This window comes from Rhamphochromis sp. 'chilingali' (assembly GCF_963969265.1).
Source record: "Rhamphochromis sp. 'chilingali' genome assembly, chromosome: 12".
NCBI classification, from domain to species: Eukaryota; Metazoa; Chordata; class Actinopteri; order Cichliformes; family Cichlidae; genus Rhamphochromis; species Rhamphochromis sp. 'chilingali'.
In genome coordinates, this window is record NC_137939.1 from 28,330,753 (window position 1) to 28,348,349 (window position 17,597).

The following is a 17,597-nucleotide window of genomic DNA, read 5'->3' on the forward strand; positions in this document are numbered from 1 at the left end:
TGCTTTTACACTCAGCTCTCTTTTCACCAGAACAGACGAGTGCAACGACTACATCACTGCCACTGCAGCCCCAATCTGTCTGTCAATGTCCCACTCACCCTCACTCACAAGACCCCAAGATACTTAAACCACCCTTTTCTGGTTTAGGACCATGGCCTGCGACTTGGAGGTGATGATTCTCTTCCCATCGCTTCACACTCAGTTGTGAACCACACCAGTGAAAACTGGAGGCCACCTGATGAAGTTGTTCAACTGCCTCAGTGACTTCGCCCCCAGTGATGGATGAGTCTGTTTCTCTAAAGAAGACATGTCAATGGGATTAAGGAGGTCCTGTGGTCCTGTGACCTAAGGTGTCCTGGTGCCACGAGGACTTATGTACACTCTTATGTTCGAGCATGGTGTTCGTTATGAACAGTTTGGATTGCCAAGAAGGGCGTTCCCCCAATTGTGCCCCACTCATGTGAGAGCTAAAATATTTGAGTAGGACAACAGTGTCTTCATGTGGAGCACCCTCGAGCACCCCCACCCAGGGACTCCAAGAAAGCCGGTTATTCTGCACATAAGTACAGAGAACAGTCAGTACCCGTTCCCTGACCCAAAAGCGCAGTGAGCGAACCTTATTGGACACTGGCAAAAACTCCAATCTTGGTATCCCACCCCAGTCGCTGCCTCTCATCAAGGGCAAACCCAGACTGGGACAGAGTCCAGCCCCTCTCCACAATGCTGGTTCCAGAACCCAAGCCAATATCTAGGCGTTACGTCTCAACCTCACAAACAGCTCGGTTCAGGCTCAGTCTCTTTCCCCACCAGAGAGGTGACGTTCCATGTCCCAGTCGCTAGACTTGGAAGCTAGTAATCAGTCTGCCGGGGCCTCTGCCTTTGGCCGCCACCAAGCACAAACTTCACCCGACCCCTATGGCGCCCTCTGTGGGTGGTTGAAATGGATACTGAGACAAAATATTTGCTCTCTGTGTTTACCTTACTGCCAGTTTTATCCATGGTCTTCCCAGCAGGAGGGAGGGCTGTGATGGTAAAGCTGTCTGGATCCTCTCTGTCTCGGATCTTGGATTCCTTCATCAAGTTGTCAAGCTTCTTCTTGGCCATGTTCTCTATTTGGTTTCTGTCAGCTGACATCTGGAGGAGGAGTTAAACAGATTCATTTCAGCTGTGACACAACAGGTGAAAAAGTCAGCAACTCTAAAACTGTCTTATTGAGATAGATTTATATCATCTGTAATGAATTACAGGATATGTAATGTGGACATTAATTTATTTTGTGACACTTTCCCAGAGGACCTCAAAGTACACAGGTCTGGGATGATATTTTTAAGGTCACTCTTTTTGTTGCTGTTTGCGCTCTTGTTTTTATGTATCATTTTCTTCCCTGTCACAACCTTTAAGCATCATGGTATCAGTAATATTGGTAACACAGTAACACATCAGTATCATTAACACTGCTCACTTTGAAAACAGTTCTGGTGTTCTACTGAATTTAGGTCAGCCGAACATGCTGGCTGTTAAACGCCTATTCAATTCCTTCGTCCACCAGGAACTGTCTGCATACTCTCAACACACGAGGATGTTCATGCACCCGGGGCCACTGCACCAATGTAGGGTCTAACAGGTCCCAGGATTTCATCTTAGTGACAAGCAGGGTGTCGTTGCCCAGCCTATACAGGTCTGTGGGCCCCTCCATTGGATATGCCTCCCCAGACCACCACTGACCCACTATCAAACTGATCATGCTGAATGATGTCACAGGCAGCATAATGTTCTCCACAGCTTCTCCAGACCCTTTCATATCTGTCACATGTACAAAGCACAGGACACCAGCAGTGGACCTGCCACCACAAGACAATGCCAATCATTTTCCACAGTGCCGAGCAGTGAGCACAGGGCGCACTAGAGGACGGTGTGTTGTCAGAGACATTCCCACCAGCAGCTTGCTGGAGTCAGTTTGTAGCTCTTGGAGTGCTGATCCTGTGACTCCTTGCATAAAGGAGCAGATTCTGTTCCTGCTGAGGGTTAAGGACCCTGTCCAAGTGCCTCGAGTAGCTGCCTGTCTCCTGGAATCTCCTCCATGGTCTTGAGACTGTGCTGGCAGATAAAGGAAAACTTCTGGGAATGGCACATGCTGAAGTTCTATCTTGGAGGAGTCGGACTACCTGTGCTACCTCTGTACGGTCCAGGTACTGCCTCATGTTACCAGTATTGATACTGACCCTAGCCAAATGCAAAGGTAGTGAAAAACGTTCAGAACAGACGAAGAGAATGAATGTGAGTGGCCTCCACCTGTGCATCCATTCCTGTTTAGAGGGTGGTCTCATTGTTGCTCCTCTAATGAAACTAACCTGCTGTTAATTCCATCAGCACATGCTGAAACTTGTTAACAACCCAGGCTGCTACTTAACTGATTAAATCAACATCCTAGAGTTGTGAGATTATTATACTATCTTATGCCACCTTATACTTCTAATCATATAGACCACATTATGCCTTGGATTAAAGATTGTGAAATCATTACACTGTTTTATGATGCATTATACTGCTGATTTATAAGAAATACTGTTTTCAGAGAATCATGGCCTTATTTGTCTGATTAGAAAGAACAGGAAGCGAAAGCACAGCAGCATTCCTCCAGAGACCGTCCAAAGGTCAGGTTTCATCATGTTACATAACACAGAGCACAACTGTGTCAGTGATATAACCCATTCCAGATGTGGTGTAAAATGTCATTCTTATATACTGTCTTTAACCTCCTAGGACCTGGCGTCCACATATGTGGACATCACATTTTGGGTTATTTAGACCAAAATACTAAATTTTGCTCTACAAGGGCCTGATAGCCACTTTCGAGGACATTATACTGCTACTGTTCTATCGAAATTTTAAACAAATATCCTCATATGTGGCTCTCATTGTTCTTAGAAACAAAAATCAGGTAAAAAAAAAAAAAAGAAAAATCTGGTAATTCTTTGTTTTTCCATTCATCAGGTCCCAATCAGCTCAAATATCAAAGATAAATTAAAAATGCATGCCATGAAAGAGTTCAGGTCTTAGGAGGTAACGACAGGATTATATTATGAGTGTTCATTGAGGTTGACAGGCATTATGTCATTTGTAAGAATACTTTGATAACGATAACCAGGTCTGAGCAGACAGGGGGAAAAAACCCATCATGCAGAAACCCATATTTCAAACAAGGAGCAAAGATGCAGCGACACATAACATTACATAATTCATGTTAGTGATGTAACACATTTCAGATGTGGGAGTAAGACTCTGCATAATAATATGAATTATACATATAGTCAGATCAGAATCTGGATATCATTAAGGAACCAGTGCAAAATGGGAGAGGGACATGAAGCATTAGCAACAAGAAATACAAGCATACCTCACATTTCATCAGCTGGACAAAAGGACGCAAATTGTTTTGCTAGACTGAACAAATAGATACCAGATAGGTACATACATCCCCATTGATCAGCTTACAGTCATCCTCCATTTCATCAGCACTGTCCTCGTCAGACACATCTCCCTCCTCTGCATTCTCGTCTATGTTGGGAGGAAGTTTCTTTCCCTGTCAGAGTGGACAAAATAAATCACACGAGATTCTTATATTCTAACACAAAAGAGATATTCACCATATAGTATGATCACAATGTGCATGTCAATGTAGTATACACATCGATGGTGGTTTTAATGTAGAGCACTGGGTTGGAGGTTAATTGGATATTGTGGCTAAAACGTGCCTAATTCAAAGTAAGTTAAAGTAACATTAAATTAACCTAGTTAATTAATTAATTAACCTAAATAACTTCAGTACTGCCTCATGTTACCAGACAGAGCAGCACGGTGGCATGGTGGTTAGCACTGTTGCCGCACAGCAAGAAGGTCCTGAGTTCAATTCCACCATCAGGCCGGGGTCTTTCTGTGTGGAGTTTGCATGTTCTCCCCGTGTTTGCGTGGGTTCTCTCCGGGTACTCCGGCTTCCTCCCACCATCCAAAGACATGCAGCTTGTGGGGATAGGTTAATTGGATAATCCAAATTGCCACTAGGTGTGAATGTGCGAGTGAATGTGAGTGTGAATGGTTGTCTGTCCCTGTGTGTTGGCCCTGCGACAGACTGGCGACCTGTCCAGGGTGTACCCCGCCTTTCGCCCTATGACAGCTGGGATAGGCTCCAGCGCCCCCCGCAACCCTGAAAAGGATAAGCGGAAGCGGATGGATGGATGGAACTTCAGACAGGTGGAGTACGTGTTCTGAAAAGGACTGCCCCAAAATTTGGTTTTTGTCTGAAAAGCAGAAAAATTGGTTTTCAGCTGCGTCAGTGTAGAGCGCTCTCCAGGACATGACCATCCCACCACAGTGGGACGACCTCAGTGAGTTTCACTGCAGGTTTACCAATCCGCCCCAGGGGTGTGTCCTCTCTCCTCTGCTCTTCTCCCTGTACACAGTACAGTTTGCAGATCACATGACAGCATTTAGACTCATCTAGGACGGCAGTGAGTGTGGCTCTGTGGTGCAGTCAGAGTAACCTCGAGGTGAATACGCTCAGAACTGTAGGAATGACCGTGGCCTTCAGGAGGAACCCCTCTCCATGCACAGCAGCACAGTGTCTGCTATGGAAACCTCCAGGTGTCTGGGATCCACGGTCTCCCAGGATCTGAAGTGGTCCCCCAATAGAGACACAATCATCAGAAAAGGCCTGGCAGAGCATCCACTTCCTCTGCCAGCTCAGGAAGTTCAACCAGTCTTAGAAGCTGTTGAAACATTTGTGCTCTGCAATAACACAGTCAGTTCTTTGCTCATCCATCACTGTATGGTTTGGATCAGCCACCAAACAGGACAAGGACAGACTATAGAGGACAGTGAGGACAGCAGAAAAAAAAAATCACTGCTGCCAAATTCATTCAGTACAAATCAAGAGTCGAGAAACGAACAGACATCAGCTCTGCAAACCATCACACCATGGTCACAACCTGTTCCTGCCGCTCCCTCTGATACATGCTCCAGATCAAAGCATGCAGTATATACTGTATACTGTTTTGTTTTGGTGTATATATGAAATAAGTATTGAACTATTTCTAAAGGGGCTCATTAACCAGGTGTCTAACAAGAAACATCTCATGATGGGTAAAACCAGTGAGTTCTCTCAAGATCTTTACAACCTTATTTTTGCAAAACATACTGATAATAATTTCTAAACTGTTCCAGGTTCCAGTGAAAACTGTTGGGGCAATAATCCAGAAGAAGAGGAAAAAACATAATTTCACTATAAACCCGCCACGACCACATGCCCCCTGCAAGATTCAGACAGAGGAGTGAATAATCAGAGGAGCACTTGTGGACAGCTACAGAAAGACCTGGAATCAGCAGGTACATTTGTCTCAAAGAAAACAATAAGTATGGCCTGTATGCATCACACAAGACTCCACTGCTGAAGAAAAAGCTGGCTCTGAAGGCTACTGCAGTTTCTGTGTATCTACTCTATTAAGGGTTGTAAGGGCGCCGCAATCCATCTCAGCTGTCATAAATTACATTTAATCTGATAATAAATGAGGGAAACACATCTCTATCAACATTTCATCCCTCAGAGCTTTCAGAGATCTGAATGTAGCTCATGACCCAGAAGTGCACCTGCAACCAGTTATCTGCAGAGTCTGCACTTAAGATATTTTTGTACAATAACAAAAACACCCAGATAATAATCCAGCTACCATCTAGTGTTCACACACACACACACACACACACACACACACACACACACACACACACACACACACACACACACACACACACACACACACACACACACACACACACACAAATAGTCCAAAGTGATTTTTGTTTTCTTTCTATTGGCTTCATATGTCACTCTCTGCTTCTGTCTCACTACTTTGATCACCCCATTATATCATATACCTTTGAAGTTACTCTGTGAGTTTCAGACTCTGGATAATAAAAGCAGTAAGATGAGATAATTGCCGGAGGACTGCTTCCTCACACCAAAGAAAATCTGTCACTTTCAAACATCCATATTGGGATTTTACCTTCACAAGGATCTTGCCCCTGAGTGCTTCTGGGGATGGCAGCTGCCCAGATTCATCAGCTTTGATGTTGGAGACATCCAGCTTGTCCCCCAGGATCTCAATCAGGTACTGAGCCATCTTCTTTTGCTGGGGAACACTGCAGTGGTTCTCTATAGACAGGATCACTGGGTAGCTAGCAGACAATCACACAGGTTGGAGAAAGAGGGCTGTGTCAGCTGGTTGTTACAGCACAGCTTAATTATTTCACACTTTTCACACTTTGAGTTTTCTTGATTTTACCGTCAGTACAGGTGGAAGAATACTGTAAATTACAGTAATGGCAAAGCATTGGCACATACATGGCTGTGTAACAGTGTTGTTCACTGTTTGACGATGCCTGTTTGTTTTTGTTTACACTACTCTCTGTATCCGGTTTGGAGTATTTGTTGTGTTACTGAGGTTTAATTTTGGATTACAGCTGGTGGACTAATACCAACCCCATTTTAACACTACTTAGTTTAAATTATTAGTCCTTGCAATATTTTGTAAGCAGGATACTAGTTGGCAAACTAGCTGGCAGGTTTCCAGGGTAACACTACAAGAGCGCAGTAAGGTGATGGTATTAAAAAGCCACAGAGTTGACAGAGGAGATCACTACGGTCACACTGCAGCAGAAAGCCACTCTGGGCCTGGTGGAGGAACTGAGAACATTTTTATACATGGACCATAACATTCTTTATGGGAGGATACAGGCCCAGAGAAGGATTTCTTCAACATCAGCAACAACTGGTGCTACTACAGTGATGAACAGTAATCACACCACAAAAATGTACAACAAATTATTCATCAATTTTAACAGCAGAAGTCTGTATGCTAATTGATAGGAGATAAACTGGAAGTCTAATACATTATAGTTCAATACTGAGAGTAAAGCAAAAAACATTCTGGACAACAATGTGATTTCACATTGTTTCTTGATTTCACAATTTGTGTTTCTTAGTTATAACAGTTCTTGTTGGCAATAAACCTTACACCACTGGAAAGCCTGTTTATTTCCCCTTCATTGGTGCTACATTTGCAAGGAAAGTGGATTTAGCAGTGGGTGGGTTGAGCAGCAAAGTTGAGTATGTGGGTTGCGCCCATGAAAAACTTGCCAAATCTTCTCCATCAGTGCCAGACAGCTTCTTCTGCTATTGACTTGTTTGGTGTCGTTTCCTGGATTGGATGACTGAAGTCTGAAGAAACAAAACATATTGGTAGCATGTGGAAGAACCATAGACAACCATAAGAGCCTGGCAGTTTCTCCTCATACTGGTCACCAGCTGGGTCACCCACTGCCATGGGATGGCATCACTTTATTCAACCAGCATTTGTTGTGAGTTAGCCAGTATGGTTCTGTTATGTATTAGCAGAACTGGAGGCAGGCCATTCCATCCTCTCCACTTCCAAACTCTGAAGGTAGTGTCTAATAAACCCCGCTCTGCGGAGCCAAACATTGTAATCTTGGAGAGTAACATTTGGTCCCGGACTGTGGAAATATGGGCCACTGTTTGCAGAGTCTCATCTCCATATCTCCATTTGAAACATTTTTTCCGGCCAGGACTGAAATCGGATGTTGTTCAATACTGCCATGTATGCCAAATAACTGCCAAGCCAACTGAAATAATTCCTCCAGCTCCCCTTTGTCCTATCCCAGTAGTAGAGGAGCCATTTCAAAAAGTGATTGTTGACTGTGTGGGGCCTTTACCTAAATCTAAAACTGGAAACCAGTTTCTGTTGACGGTTATGTGTGTTTCAACTAGGTTTCTGAGGCAATCCCACTACAGAGGATTACAGCTCAGATTGTTGCCAAACCTCTGGCAGACCAAATGTTGAAAAGAATCTCACCAATGGTTGTGCAAACAGACCAAGGCACCAACTTTAAGTCGAGAGTATTCGACCAAGCCCTTGAAACATTAGGCATCGAACACATAACCTCTAGTCCTTACCATCCTGAGAGTCAGGGGGCACCAGAGAGGTTTCATTAGACTTTGAATAATGATAATAATAATGGATTACATTAACATAGCGCTTTTCTAGGCACCAAAGTCCTGGTGAACTGGGGTTTGGGCGTAAGATGAGGGGTCCTTTAAAGGTTTTTAAAGAGAGGCTGGCTAATCCGGTTGACAACACCAAGAGCCTTCTGGAGTATGTCAGAACACTAAATGACAGGGAATAAGCCCTCTTTAACCTAACAAGGAATGCACTAGCCGCTTCACAAGCAAAGATGAAGAGACACTTTGAGCAGAGGGCAGTCGACCGTTTATTCCAGCCAGGTGACAAAGTGCTCCTTCTCCTGCCTTATCCTGGCTCAGCTCGTTCTGTTAAATTGTCTGGTCCTTATGTTGTAGAGAAAAACCTCAGCAAGACCAACGACATTATTCAGACCCCAAACCTAGACGTCCTACTAGAATGTGTCACGTCAACATGATGAAGCTGTACAGCTCTTGTGAACCTTCACAAAAAGGTGGCCCAAGAACAAGTGGCTACATTCCCAATGGCTTCTGTTTCCAAGGTGGACGCTACGCAAGATGAAGAAGGGTTGGTGTTACGGGGTGCTGAGCCTCAAAGTGCTCGACTAGGCAATTCCCTGATATTGTCAACACTATCACAATACCTGTCCCACCTTCCTGATGAACAGAGCAATGATATCATAACACTCATGTTGGGATTCCCATCTCTGTTCAATGACGTCCCATCTCAAACCACTGTTATAAAACGCGTTGCTGACTAAACCTACACCAATCAAACAGTGCGCTTATTGGGTTAGCCCAGCAAAGAGGGAAATCATAAAACAGGAAGTTGAGTATATTCTTCAGAATGGCTTTGCAGTGCCAAGCTCCAGCTCTTGGAGTTCACCATGTCTCTTAGACACAAAGTCAGATGGAACTCCAAGATTCTGCACTGACTTTCGAAAGGTAAACTCCTCCAGCTTTTGTAACTCCTGACCACTTCCTGCAGTACACAGTTATGCCTTTTGTAATGCTCCTGCAACCTTTCAGAGACTGGTCAACAAAGTTTTGGGAAACATCCCCAATTGTAGAGCATACCTAGATGATATAGTTGTGTATAGTAGTGACTGGGCAACCCCCACGGCTACGTTGAAAGAAGTCTTCACTAGCCTAGAAAATGCATCCCTCGCTTTGAACCTTGCCAAGTGCAACTTAGCTAGAGGCAGTGTCCTCTACCTTGGCCAGCAGGTTGGTCTACAAAATGTGTGCCCTGCAGATGCCAAAGTCTCTGCAATTAAGGAGTTCCCCAACCAACCACTAGGAGGGAACTGCGCTGTTTCGTTGGGATAACAGGATATTACTGGCGATTTTGTAAAAATCTTTCCTCTGTTGTTGCCCCTCTCACTGACTTAATCAGTCCCTCAGAGCCTTTTGTTTGATCTGAGGGTTGCCAACAAGCTTTTGAAAGCCTTAAAGGCCTACTTTGTTGCACTCCTGTCTTGTCTACTCCTAACTTCTCTTTACCATTCAAACTGGAAATAGATGCCAGCGCAGTTGGGGCAGGAGAAGTGCTTCTCCAGGAGGATACCCAGGGCATTGACCATCCTGCGAGTTACTTCTCTCGCAAGTTTGATGAACATCAGCTCAGGTATTCTACCATTTAAAAGGAGACACTTGCTTTGTTGTGGGCGTTGCAACATTTTGAAGTTTATATAGAGTCAAGTCAGAGTTCACAGATCACCACCCTTTGGTTTTCCTCTCTAGGATATATAATCACAACCAGCGTCCTATGCGTTGGTCACTGATTATTCAGAACTATGTTCTCGTCACAAAAAAGGTTCGGAAAACTTTGAAGCACACTCTGCCGTGCTATTTACATATGTCACCAAACCCCAAGTTTGGTTCTTAATGGGTGGGGGTGTTACATGCCAAGAGGTGTGGCTTTGTTTTTATGTTGCAAAAGCTGTTACACTATCAGTGCAGCAATCAGCATAGCAGTCTCCACGTCTTCTACTTAACTCTACAGTCCAACTGCCATAGCCAGAATCTGGACTCATTGCTGAGCATAAGGTTCCTCCACATCTCCAGGTTCAAATGTACACATTGCCAGCACCAGTGCAATCAGGCCCCGATGGAGAAGGGCAGTCATGGCAGGCCTCTCTATCGGACTGAAAAGGCTTTGTGCAGTCTGTTCCAGATTGTCAGGGTAGAGAGCACGAGTACTGATGAGGAAACTCTTTTTGTGCTGTCGTCCTCTTGCGTTGCCAACTTCATGGTCTGTCTTTGAAATCCATCATTGTATGGAACTTAGCCTTCAATGTGGAGATGGTAATAGGGGTCGCTCCACATCATGTTGCAAGTTGGTTTTGCAGAACACCAGTTTGAAGTTGCTGTATAGCACAGGCCCTATCCAGATCAATTGAACATGACATGCACCATCTGACTGCTTTAGCAGGGTCCATGCTAACAGGTGCTGCTAATAAGGTACCAAACAGTCTCCAGATAATCAGAACCTGAGGTACCAGACTCTCAAAACAAGAGTCAATAGCAGCAGAAGGTGTTTGGCATTAGCAGAGAAGATTTGGCAATTTTTTCACTGGCACAACCCGGTCGTCAGTGCAAGTCAGTTAAAAAGGATAACTATGGAAGCATGAATGAGAGCAAACATACTCATTCTTGACAAAGGCGTACTTGTTGATTGTCTCAATGACATCTCTGAAGAGGATCTTGGAGGTTAGGGTGTAGCCATGATGGACAATGGGCTCACCGTCCTGACCGTCCCAACAATCAACTGTGGACAGCAAAGAAGAGACAAAGCTGGCACTGAAATGTGCAAAACTTACAAAAGCAAGACAATGATGGGATAGAGTTTAAAAGACAACGTGTTCCCTAATTACCATTTATTCGTTTATATGACAAAACTAAGATAAGTGAAGCCTGCAGGCAAGTTCACACACAGCACCCTGAATGTGAGTTTACACTACACACTAATATAATCTTATATAACTAAGAAGACTGTATCAGTAACCTTTTATTAACAGAGCTGACCCAGATGACTAATGACTAACTAAAAAATAAAAAATAAAAAAATACTACAAAAACCCAAAGTCTCTGACACGTAATACACAGCAAGTGTAACCACTCCAATAAAAGCATTAGTTTTGGTAGTTTGCTGGTCTGGAGCTTTGAGGGGTGTGTCAACACAATGCCCCAGCCGTAAAGGTCAAGACAGTGCAATACTCAGGCTAAATTAAGAACACAGCTTGTTACATTATTGGTGTTACAGTGTTGTCTGAGTCAGATTCTGTAAACTGTTGAATTAAACAAACAAGGCAATGCAAAAATTGGGACCACTGCCTGCCTTTAAGAGTATGACACTATTTAAGTTGTACCTGTGTACTGTGAGTGTATGTATGAGTCCATGCTAACCTTCCACACAGCGACAGCCAGACTGCAGCACCCAGGCATACATATCCACCCTGGACTGTGACATTAACTGATCACCCATCAGGTAAGTGTTGTGTGATGAGGCGATGAAGTAGTTGCACAGGGGCTGGGTCATGTCCTGGTTCACGCTGTAGTGATCTGGGTTGAAGATGTCCCCTGCTGGGCTGCGCATATAATTTGTAAAACCTGGAACGAAGTTGGACAAAGAATTTTCCTACAGGGTTCGTCTAACCATTTATCCAATCATTTGGTCTCAGGTCTAGTCTGAAGTGTAGGTTCAACTATATTGGAAGTTGTTAAATCTTAGTACTTTAATGTAGTAGTATGTTCTGAACAGGTATAGCTCTGAGTTTGGAAACATGGAAATATGTTAACTTTAAAGACTCAGATTCTATATGTCATTCACAATGCTTAATTAAAACATAAAATATAGAAATTAGTAAATGCAATATTTTATCAAGACATATAATACAGATAAATATTATAAAACTTTCGTTCCTTTATTTAAAAGAAAATGAGAACAAAAGTGAAAAAAATCACAACATTAAGAGAACAAAAATACTTTTCAGTATTAGACAAAAGATGCTGACATAGCTGGATTATACTGCGTGTAGTTTTACAATATATTAGCAAAACATTGGGGCATTTCCTTCATATTACTATGATGATAAAAAAAATATGGTTTTACACTAAAGTTTTAAACTAAATATTTCTATTGCAAAAAATCACTTCTATTGTTCGCCCATGCTTGCTGCTTCTCAGTGTTTCATCTTTAACTTTATGCTTCTTGGAGATCAGCTGGTCTTTTGCTGATGTAGACCTTTAGCTGACACATGATTGGGCAAAATGACCAAAATCAAATTTCAGAAGCATTTCCTAAAACCAGTGTTGGGCAAGTTACGTTTAAAAAGTAATTCATTATAGTTACTAGTTACTTCTTCAAAAAAAGTAACTGAGTTACAAGATTCTAAAAGTAATTAATTACTTGAAAAGAAACTATTTTGTTACTTTAGTTTAATTGGCCATTTTTAACTACTTTTGATGTTTCCTCTACATTTCACATTAAAAACTATTTACTTTGCCTTGTTTGGTAACATTCTTTTCAGCACAACCTCACGTGTCTGAATTTGCAGTTATGTTTTCATTTTGACATACTGTATTAACACAATTGATCTAAAATCAGACAAAAAACATAACATCCGAGAAGAAAAAGTTATATTTTTTACTGTAACAACCACAAACATGTTTAATGAATCATATTTCATAACTTTAAATGTAAATATAAATTGTCAATTTTAAAATCCTATGCACAGGTTTTGCAAACAAAGTTATTTGCAGCCATTTACCTTTTACCTTGATTTTTTTAAATAACCATTTCAAACTATTTACATAACAATCAGCTGTTCTGCATTCAATAAGATGCCACACAAATTATTTGTGCCACTCCAAATATTCCTGTCCACTATAAAGGAGAACATCACAGCCTGATACCTGCAGGTCTGACAGCAGCAGGTGTATCACTCATCCTGTTTTCATTCAGCAGTCACCTCATTGTTCTGACACACAACACAAAACTATCCACAACACTACACACTAACTACACAAGACAACACATTAACTACACACTCCAAACACGCTAAACGTCACAAATCTCTCACATTTCAAAACTCTCTCTCTCTCTCTCGCGGTCACTCCTAAACTTCCCCCTCTTCCTAAACAACCAAATGTAATATTACCATATCATTTTTGATTGGTCGACATGGTGCATTTTTCCACCAACACCAATGGGCTGTTTCTGTTTAGTTTTTTTTTTTATTTTTTGGTCATAAGCAGAGAGTGCTTGCTAGCGCTGTCCTTAGACAGTAAACGTGACGAAACTATTCAGGAAAAAACACAGCGTATATATTGTTTATCATGAAGTGTCATCTTGGCTTACCACGACTACTTTATTGTTCCTCAGTCAAACAGCAGCACTCATGCGATTGTTTTGCCCCCTTAGCTCCAGGTGTTGTGTCAAAAAGTGATCATCAGCCAGAAAGTGAGCAGAGTGAAGCTGACCCCCCCCCCACCCACTTGAAACATAAAGGCAAATAGGCGGAGTGGTTAGTGCTACGTTTGTGTAGATTTGTGCAGGTAAAATTAGTGTTTGTGCTGCTACGGTTTCTGAGATATAACGATTTTAATTCTTACAGCCTATGCTGTTTAACAACAGTGTCTGTGGCAGTGAGTTTCAGCAGCTGTGGAGTGGACCACTTTTATAGAAGACTGTCCACTTCTTTTAGGCTTGCTGCATATTAAGTTTTATTATTATTTTTTTTAGTAAACCAATTTAGTCAGTGGAAAGGTTGATATTTCTTTTGTTACCAGTGCAGAAACGTACACATGGTAGGCTAAAGTTTTTATTTTTTTCTGTGGAAAACTGTGAGTTACATGTGAAGTGATTCATGTATACCTAAATTATTATTTTTTCACGTACCCAGTTTGTCTCTATGATTCTATTTTGAATTATATATGTTCATTATTATTATTGTAGCTGTCTCAGAAAAAATTAAGTGCTTGGTTTCATAGGTTGTCACCTACATGTAGAAAATTGAATATTCCACAGCACCTCGGCCAGGGATCTTCAACCTGCGGCTCTAAAGCCACATGTGGCTCTCTGGCCCCTCCACTAAGACCAAGTAAGTTCTGTTTTATTATAAAGACAACAAGAAAGGGTTCTGTTAGCAGTTTGTTTTTTATGAAATATCTGCATTGACTATTCACAGAATGTACAAGGCTTTTAAAAGTGATTTAATGTTTCTTAGCTTCAAAACTATTTACTGTAAATCTCAGGTTGGTTTCCCATCTTTCCTAATTTTCAATTTTTATGGAAAGGACTCACTTAGCTGGCTTCATTTTAACAAATACTTTTCCCGTTGTAAAGGTTAGATGACTCATTTTCTTCTAAAATCTAAAGATAAACATTTTCATTTACATTTCCATAGCTTTCACTAGGGCTGTTCGATATAACCATATATATCGGATGACGATATAAAAACGTCTATCGTTTCATTTTACGCTATCGTTTGTTTCGTGGTGTCGCAAAATAAACTCTTTACGGCAATATTTTTTCATCGTTTTGATGGTCACTGTATTAATTTCTTAAAGTTCTCTCTTTCTCTTATATTTAATATAACCACACTACGGACGGACAAGCGCCTGTTTTTATGCGTTGTTGTTAGCAACAACGACGGTAACACCATCGCATGTCCGCTTGTTTATATTCCACATAAACCTTTCACAATAAAGCTCAAGATCCTGTTGAGACTTTTCAAAATAAACTGAATCACGTGAAAGAGCAGATTATTTACGGATGAGAAGTAAAAAAGAGCCGCCAGATGCTAAAAAATAAACCTTAGACTCAAACGTTAGAACAGGCTTTTCCCTGCAGCACGCCGTGTAATAAATACTCACAAAGAAAACAACTTATGTCTAAAAATTTATCGTTTCATGCATCGGTTAAAACGTTATCGGAACGATGAGATTTTGGTCATATCGCACAGCCCTAGCTTTCACGATACAACAACTAATTTTCTAGATATTTATAAGCGCTTTCTTTTTTTTAGGCTCTAGACATGTTTTGTAGCAGCAGGGAAAAAACTGAACTGAAAAGAATGCTGACCCCTGACCTAAGCCATGAGGTCAACACAAAACAAATACAGAAAAATTATTGACAGAAAAATGGAACGGTTACTTTCAAGAGGCTACAGGTGAAGATGAATGGGTGTGTAAAAGCAAATATACATCAGACTGACAAAGAAAAGAGCGTTAAAAGATTTTTACTTTTGAACTTTAACTTTATATGCAAAACTGAACTTACAGATAACACACACACTAGCCATATTGAACACATGCAACTGTAATGAACCAAATAAAACAGAAAAATGCAGGCAACACTCATTATACTGTGTATAACAGTATAACTGTGAGTAACTGTCCCTGCACAGAGCTCATTTGCTGTGGTGCTGTCTTCTGTTTTGAATTCTGATGGACACAGAGATGGATTGGAGAGTGGCCTGAGGCAGGTAGACTCAGGTAGGCCACGCTCCTGCTTCCACAGCAGTGCCAAGATGAACTATAGCAGACTCTTTGAGGACAGAGATGGCAGGAGAAACAAATGGCACTTCCCTTGTCATTCCTTTGCTGAGGTAGCAGTGCTGTGAAGAGCAGCGTTTTGTAAAATAAACACTTAATATGTTCCTCACTGTCTTAGTAATTACAGCGGAGATATTGCACTGAGCATCGATTTGGATCGCACCAGACCTCAACTGGTCAGCTTCGAACATTGCACTAAGCAGCTCTGCCCTCCTGTATGTTTGATGGGTCACACCATCTGTGGCAATGGCTTTCACCAGCTGCAAGACTGGGTTTTCACTGTCTTTCAGAACAGCATTTTAAAATGTGGAGCTGTCACAGAAGGCACAACATAAGCACTGAAAAAAATGCATCAAATGCACAGGTACTGAGCACAGAGATTGTTGATTCCTCTAATCTAATAGGCTGATGAAGGTTTCCATTTTTTAATAATCCCACCTTCACTCTTTTGGCCCAAAAAGATTCATCTGCATGGAGCCATTCGGTACATGGAGAGAGGTAGGAAGTCCTCTTCCTTTTTTTGGGTGGAACAGCTAGGCCCCTCCAGTTCTCAGCTGCATCTTCATCAGCTGGAGGAATGTTTGTGGCAGCATCAGATCCCACAAACAGGTGAGCATCCATTTTTTATTTTGTCTTCTGCACTGTGAGTTGTCATGGATCCAGAATTGGCATCTGTGACTTCCAGTGATCCCACTGTTGCCTCATCTTTGGTCTTTTCTTTTGCAGAACAAATCCGCATATTTCCCTTGATGAAGGAAAGATGACGAGCAATAAAGCGATCGACTCGAACAGGCAAGTTTTCATGTCTGAAAAGGCCATGTTTTATCTTTTTGAACTCAGCTTCAACAGTGGCTGACCTTGCTGTGATGCTGGTGCTTTGGAAGAGAGGGACCATTATTCCTGTCCAGAGTGGCAAGTAACTTGCCACTCTTATTATATGAGGAATAATCTCAAGGAGAAAGTGAATATTATCTCTATCTCCGTTTGCTGCAGCAAGTGACCTGCTCTCCTCACATATTTCTGTTACCCATTGTCGTAGGTCAGTCTGGATCTCATCCACCGAATCCACTCTCTCACTTTCCTCGGTCTGTTCATCTGGAATGATGATGGAGTCTTGAGCAATTTGGGCTTTCAGGGCGCAACATCAACCCTGATAAAACAAGGGAGGAGTTTGGCAGACTGGGTTCCAAGAAGGACATGAAAGCATTCATTAAGGTAGGACTTCAGATCAGGATGAGGAGTGAAAACCTTGACCAGAGCTCCCAGAATTGCCAGACGAAAGTCACTCACAGCTTCCTTTGGTACAGGTACACCTACATGAATCCATTCTGTCAACCAGTTTGCGATGGCATTAACATCATGTTTCTCTTCATGTTTCCTTTTTTCTTTCTCAGCAGGTGATCCAGGTGATTGATATATGCATTTTTTATTTCTTTTTTTTTTCTGCTCATTCTGTTGGTTTTTGTTTTTTGCCCTTCTCCCCCGTCCCTCTTCTCAGCTGTTTCTCTTTCCCTCTTTCTTTCTCCCCTTCTTTCCCCCAGTCAAGTCTGTCCCGTATTCAGTAAGTGAAAATAAAACAAACAATAAAAGGTGAATCAAATGGACCATTACGGCAAGGCTGGGATGGTCAATTTGGTAAAGTAAATCCGTTGGGCATCTTTCTTTGCCTTTAGACAACAATTCTGATGGCAAAAGAGCCAAACGGGACAGGCAAAAAAACCCAAAAAACCCCCAAAAAAACATCATGTTTCTCTGATAGCATTTGCACCACTGGGACACCGGGGCAATTGTTTTCTGTCAGGATACCTTGATAAAGGAAGATAAGGCCAGATTTGCCATTTGGTCTCAGCAGTTTTTTCACAACTAAACCGGTTGCATCAAAACACACAGTTGGGGGAGATTTTTTTGACAATGTCTTGTACACATGGATCTGAGTTTGACTCTAGTAGTTACAGAAAAACCTGTCCAGTCCAATATCTCGGATGCTACC

General features: G+C 42.0%; 1 protein-coding gene across 1 annotated transcript in view; it reads right to left on the reverse strand.

The window, feature by feature from the left end:
* The window catches only part of LOC308408007 (1-phosphatidylinositol 4,5-bisphosphate phosphodiesterase eta-2-like), a 95,002-nt gene that overhangs the window by 19,883 nt on the left and 57,522 nt on the right, over positions 1-17,597 (reverse strand). Inside the window, 5 exon segments of the mRNA XM_080900055.1 lie at positions 979-1,134; positions 3,476-3,583; positions 6,057-6,228; positions 10,697-10,817; positions 11,456-11,659. Of these exon segments, the coding sequence (XP_080756181.1) occupies positions 979-1,134; positions 3,476-3,583; positions 6,057-6,228; positions 10,697-10,817; positions 11,456-11,659 (761 nt within the window).